The sequence below is a fragment of the Medicago truncatula genome, chromosome 2, assembly GCF_003473485.1.
Source record: "Medicago truncatula cultivar Jemalong A17 chromosome 2, MtrunA17r5.0-ANR, whole genome shotgun sequence".
Taxonomy (NCBI): Eukaryota; Viridiplantae; Streptophyta; class Magnoliopsida; order Fabales; family Fabaceae; genus Medicago; species Medicago truncatula.
Window position 1 is genome coordinate 30,208,363 of NC_053043.1, and position 5,797 is coordinate 30,214,159.

Genomic DNA, 5,797 nt, shown 5'->3' on the forward strand with positions numbered 1-5,797 from the left:
GAATCAATAGTACATATTTAACTCTATATGTTTATTCTTCTTAAGATGAAAAATTAAGATAGACTGAAAATATTTTTTAAATTAAAAGTTACAATCAAGCATATCATATAGCCACACTGTGGAGAACAATCGTTTCAATGGTAAGTCCTGGCCCAAAGCTTAACAACACACCCCATTCAAGCCCTTCTCCTGTGGTCTTTAGTCCATCTTGAGCCGATTTGTTTCTCATCTCATCTAAGATGAATAATACACATGCACTTGACATGTTACCATATTCACTAAGCATTTTTCTAGTGGCACTCATCTTTTCAGGTTTCAAGGCTAACTTTTCCTCAATTTTGTCTAGAATTGCGGGTCCACCAGAGTGAGCAATCCAAAAGATTGAGTTGTAATCAGAGATACCTAATGGTTGGAATGCCTCAAACAATGCTTTATCAATATTCTTTGAGACAATGTCTGGAACATCCTTACAAAGATGAAATGATAGCCCAAATTCACGAAGTTGGCCACAAATAGCTCCTTCACTATTTGGAGCGATTGTTTGTGCTGTCCAAACTAACTCAAATAGAGGTTTCTCAATTTCCTGTATTGGGTCAGAGCCAACAATGACTGCAGCAGCTCCATCTCCAAATAGAGCTTGTCCAACAAGGTTGTCTAAGTGAGTATCGCTTGGTCCACAAAATGTGATTGCGGTAACTTCAGAACAAACAACCAACACACGAGAACCTTTGTTGTTCTCAGCCAAGTCCTTGGCCAAGCGAAGTACCGTGCCACCTGCAAAACACCCTTGTTGGTACATCATATACCTTTTTACACATGGGCGAAGACCTAAGAGTTTTGTGAGTTGGTAATCGGCACCAGGCATATCTACACCACTTATAGTGCAAAATATTAAGTGTGTGATCTTTGACTTTGGTTGGCCCCATTCTTTTATAGCCTTCACGGCTGCCTCCTTTCCTAGTCTTGGTGCCTCTACTACCACCATGTCTTGCCTAGTATCCAAAGAAGGTGCCATATAAGTGCACAAGTTAGGATTCTCTTTCAAAATCTCTTCGGTTAGGTACATGTATCTCCTCTTGATCATAGTTTTATCACCTAAAATAGTTATAAAGAAATGACGTAAGTACAAAAAAATGTGTTATTATAAAGATAACAAAGATTTGATTCATTTTTCTTGCATCTCTTTACACAGATTAGTTATAAAAGCGTATTTTATTACCGAAATGTATCTCCTCTTGATCATGTTTTTCTTTTTCTTTAATTCAAATAACTATTATTCAGTTTTTATTTAATTTTGTCGTCTGAGTGCGACATAGTTTGATTTTCTCATCTTAGTGCGGTGTAGTTTGATGTTCATGTCTTATTGCGATGTTTTCTCTGTTCAGATTGATATATCGCTTCGACTCATTATAGATTCAACTAATGTTGACTTGAGCATCAACGAGACAAATTCAGAGGGATGGATGTTCTGATCACTTTGATTTTGTCACTTTTGTAGGTATTATGTTGTATGCTATTAACTTGAATGTTGAGTTTGTTCGTAGATTCACCATTTTAGCCACACAAAATAAATGTTGTTTTTATGTAATCTATTGATTTGAATGAGTCAATACCTTTTTTAGATAAAAATATAATAATTTAGTGAGATGAAAAATTTACTTGATCATACATTCTTCATTAAAATTTGAACTTTTTTCTGTAATTTGAACAAATTAAAATTTGAACTTGGTCTTTTAGATTAAATAATTTGGCATGTCCGTTGAAAATATATAAGTGATTTATTTTTGGTCAAGTCAAGTGATTATTTTTTAACTGTAAAAAAGGTGATAATTTTTAATTCATGGATTTTTGGATTTAGTATGTGAATAGTCCCTGTAAATATCAAAAATTTGATTTTAGTCACTGTAATTTTACTTTAGTCCTTGAAATTATATAATCTTTTGTTTTGGTCCTTAGTGTTTTCTATTGTTTTTGTCCATATTTTGAAGAATGAAAATCAAATATTGTACACATTACAAGGATCAAATCCAAAAAAACATAAACCAGATTTCCAGGGATAAACAAAACGATAAGGAGCAAAAAAAAAATGATGGTTTTGACTAAATTTTTTGTCCTTATAAATATATCATTTTTTAACTTCTAGTTAAAGTTTTTCTTCAAGCGATGATCTCTCAAATATTTTCTATCAGCAAATTTTATCTTCGCTGTTAAAATATATTGAATGTGACACTATGTATAGGGACTAAAATTGAAGATAATATATTTATCAGGACAAACAATTTATTTTCAAATTCCCTAAAAAAATACTTTTAAATAATTGTTTGATCCTTATAAATATATCATCTTTCATTTTTAAACCCTAGAGTGTCACATGTACAGTCTTTTAACAGCGAAGACTAAATTTCAAGAGGAAATATTTAAGCAACTATTTTATGAAGAATTTTTTTACAAGGATTAGAAAAGAAAAATGGTATATTTATAGATATCAAAATCTTATTTAACAAAAAATAATACTTACAAATGCGTTGAAATTTTTCTTTGAGTTTGATCTTGTGCTCGCTGTTTGTGACTCTAAAGTAGAAATCAGGATATGTGCTTTGTTCAACACAGTTTGGTGGATTTGCAGTGCCAATGGCCAAGATAGTTGCAGGGCCTTCTGCCCTTTGAGCCTTACGAATTTCAGACACCTTCATCATCTTTATTAATTTCTAATTATAGCAACTATGTAATATGTTGGTACTTGTAGAAAAAGAAAGGGCTGAAGATCAATGTTGAGCTGCAAACATATTTGGAGTGAGATTGTTTTATATGAAGAAAAGACTGGAGTGGATACTGGAGGGTTGCTGAAAGCTGAATATCACGTGCTTCACTCAATCACTAGACACTAGTAATTTACAACCGGATCAGTGTTTAAGACGAACAGAAATTGGTGAAATTGATAATACAGACTAAAGACACTGTATATAGGCGGAACACCCGAAAACAAACACCTCCGAAACACGACTTAGTTAATGGTGCTAAAATGTCTTTGTTTATTTAATGAACAATAATTGATTCTTATTAAAAAAAAATTGATTCTTATTAAAAAAAATAGAACAATAATTGGTCATTTGATTGATCGATCCATTCCTACCCACCCACATTTAGACAAAACTTAAGTTAAATTTAAATTAAATTATCATTAAAAAATATCGTCTTATACTGATTTAAATTTAATTTTTTGGATGAAAGTTTACGTTAGGTCTTTTATTATTTATATTTGCACATTAAAATAAGGGACATGTTTCAATCGACTCACTTGTTTTTATATAGAGGTATCTTAATAGCGTACACTTTAAGATATTTTCAATGACAGATTTGTAAAGAATATGAATTTGGTTTCATTAATCAATATTAAGTGGTTTCCACAATGTCACACTGCACTTATCCTATTTAAGCATCATTTGCATCAATGATAGAAAAATTAAGAAGCTTTTATGAAATTCACACTTTTAATGATTCTTTATTTGCATCTGGCTTTTACATTAAACTCAATTTTAATGATTTTTCAAATGCAACTTTGATGATACGGTAGTTTATTTAAGCTACTTAAGCCATTTCTTTGCTACTCATACTGCCACATCATAGTTCCTCTAATGTGGAGAAAAACAATAAGGAGCAATTCATCTTCTGATGGAACTCTCTAGGTACCTTAATTGGAGATGCATGCTCTTACTTGGTTTTACCAAAATTTTATGTATGACTTGATAGGTGTGGTGTATTCTTGCAAATGTGTATAGGAGTTGTTAATTAAAAGTGGAAATAGATCGGGATGGACTTTGCTTAAATAGGCCAAGTCTATAGTTGAAAAAAATCTAAGGTATCTATTTTTTCCACCCTATGAGTTTCTCACGCGCCCTATTCGGATTCTTAAATTCGAAATATTTCAACATGTTTTTAGAGGTTTTATGGAGTTTTTATGGCGTTTAGATTCTATAAGCCGAACTGTATAGGACATATGAGAAGGCCATATGGTTGGAAAAGAAGCAGTAAAAAACTAAAGTGATCTATGTCTAGCCTATTAACATGTCAAAGGCTTTATTATTAGTTTGACATGACCTTTTTAAAAGCCTGACCTGACTTATTAGTATATCTAAAAGCCTAATTTGTAGTAAAAATCTTAAGAGTATTACTTTTCCCACTCTGCTGCCTTCTCACGCGTCCTGCAAAAATTTCAAAAATACCCCTGGTCCCACTACTAGAAAATATACATTTAACAATAGGGATTTCACATCAGTGGAGAAATACATGAGGGGAAATATACACACGGTGGCAATTTTGAAATTTTAGTGAACTTTGGGAAGCTTTTCCCATCAGCTGAAGGAATGCCCGAAGGGAATATCACACTTTGGTCTACAAAAGTGTGATATTCATTTTGAAGGATTTTGCTATAGTTAGATTAAGTCCTTTGTCATGTGGTGACTATTTGACTATGAAGCATGGACACCTCTAACTCATACAATAGGAAACAAAGCATTGTAGGCTTTTGATAATTAAACTGGAAGATTGCAGTAGCTTCTTGTAGACTACTTATCTTCTTAGGATTTTTTTTTACTTGTTACAACAATTGGTGTGGATTATCAGGTGGGATTATATTCATTGATATTCTTAGAAATTGAGTCAACAAACATTTTAATATGGAAAGCTTTCATTTTGGAGGTAGAGCCTCGCTAGCTTATTTCAAGTATATGGAAAGAAATGTTGTATAATGATTGTTTGATTCATTTGATTTGATTTTTTTATAATGGTTAGTTTATATGGAAAAGTTTTCCTATGTATAAAATAATGTCATTGATTTGGATAATATGATATGAACATTAGACTCTAATTAGGAGGACAAGAATACGTTTGTTGTTTTATTCCAACAAAAATTATGCTCAAATTTGCATATGTTTAATATAAATGAAATTAAAGTATGATGTTTATTTGGTACTGCAGTAAGCTAGCAATGGAAAAAAGTGAAAAAAATTATCAGTATTTTTCACATCGGTGGCCTTGTAGGCTGATGTGAAATATTTTAATGAATAAAAAAAGGAACTTGAATTCACATCGGGAAAACTTATAACCGAAGTTAAGCATTCATATTTGACATCAGTTACTACTGGACAACGGATGTGAAAACCTGTGCTACTGGATAAAATATCACATATCAAATCAGTGATTGGCTGCCGATGTGGAAAAAGACTTCTCACAACGATTCATAACCCGATGTGAAATGTTACTGACATACAACATCACCTTTCGTTACATCTGGTGGGACCCGATGTGAAAAGTTGATTTCCACTGATGTGAAATGTCATTTCTATAGTAGTGTCCGGAAAATAAAATCCGAACCAGATTGTTAGTGTTTCCGGAAACTACAATCCAGACAAATACGATATGAATATTTTGTCTTTCTTTGATGTCAAGGGTCTCTGTTGACCGTTATACGACCCCGCATAAGCTGCAATGCAATTGCAGAGGTCGTATGAACGGTCAACAATGACCATGACACCACAAGCACTCCTACAAAACTACAAAAATTTGAAGAGAATTTGAAGAAAATGAAAGAAAAGAGCTTAAGTGAAGAGTAAAGGAATTTGGTGAACATGCAAGTCTATTTATAGCCTAAAACAAGTGCTTGGTCATTTGGAAGTCAAGGAAAACGTGTTTTTCATTTAAAGCCGTCCAAAAAACACATTAAAACTCAACTAACCGCCAAACCTTTGGTGAAACGCCACAGTCCAAAATAAATTGAGGTTCTCCGGAGTATATAATC

At 32.6% G+C, this 5,797-nt stretch overlaps 1 protein-coding gene across 1 annotated transcript; it reads right to left on the reverse strand.

The window, feature by feature from the left end:
* Window positions 1-2,749, reverse strand: LOC11419346 (chalcone synthase 5). The gene is made up of 2 exons (XM_003595597.4): window positions 2,519-2,749; window positions 1-1,095 (listed from the first exon to the last, which is right to left on the reverse strand). Exons 1-2 carry the CDS (start codon window positions 2,694-2,696, stop codon window positions 104-106), a joined length of 1,170 nt encoding a protein of 389 aa, XP_003595645.1. The 5' UTR covers window positions 2,697-2,749; the 3' UTR covers window positions 1-103.
* Between the last annotated feature and the right edge of the window lie 3,048 nt (window positions 2,750-5,797).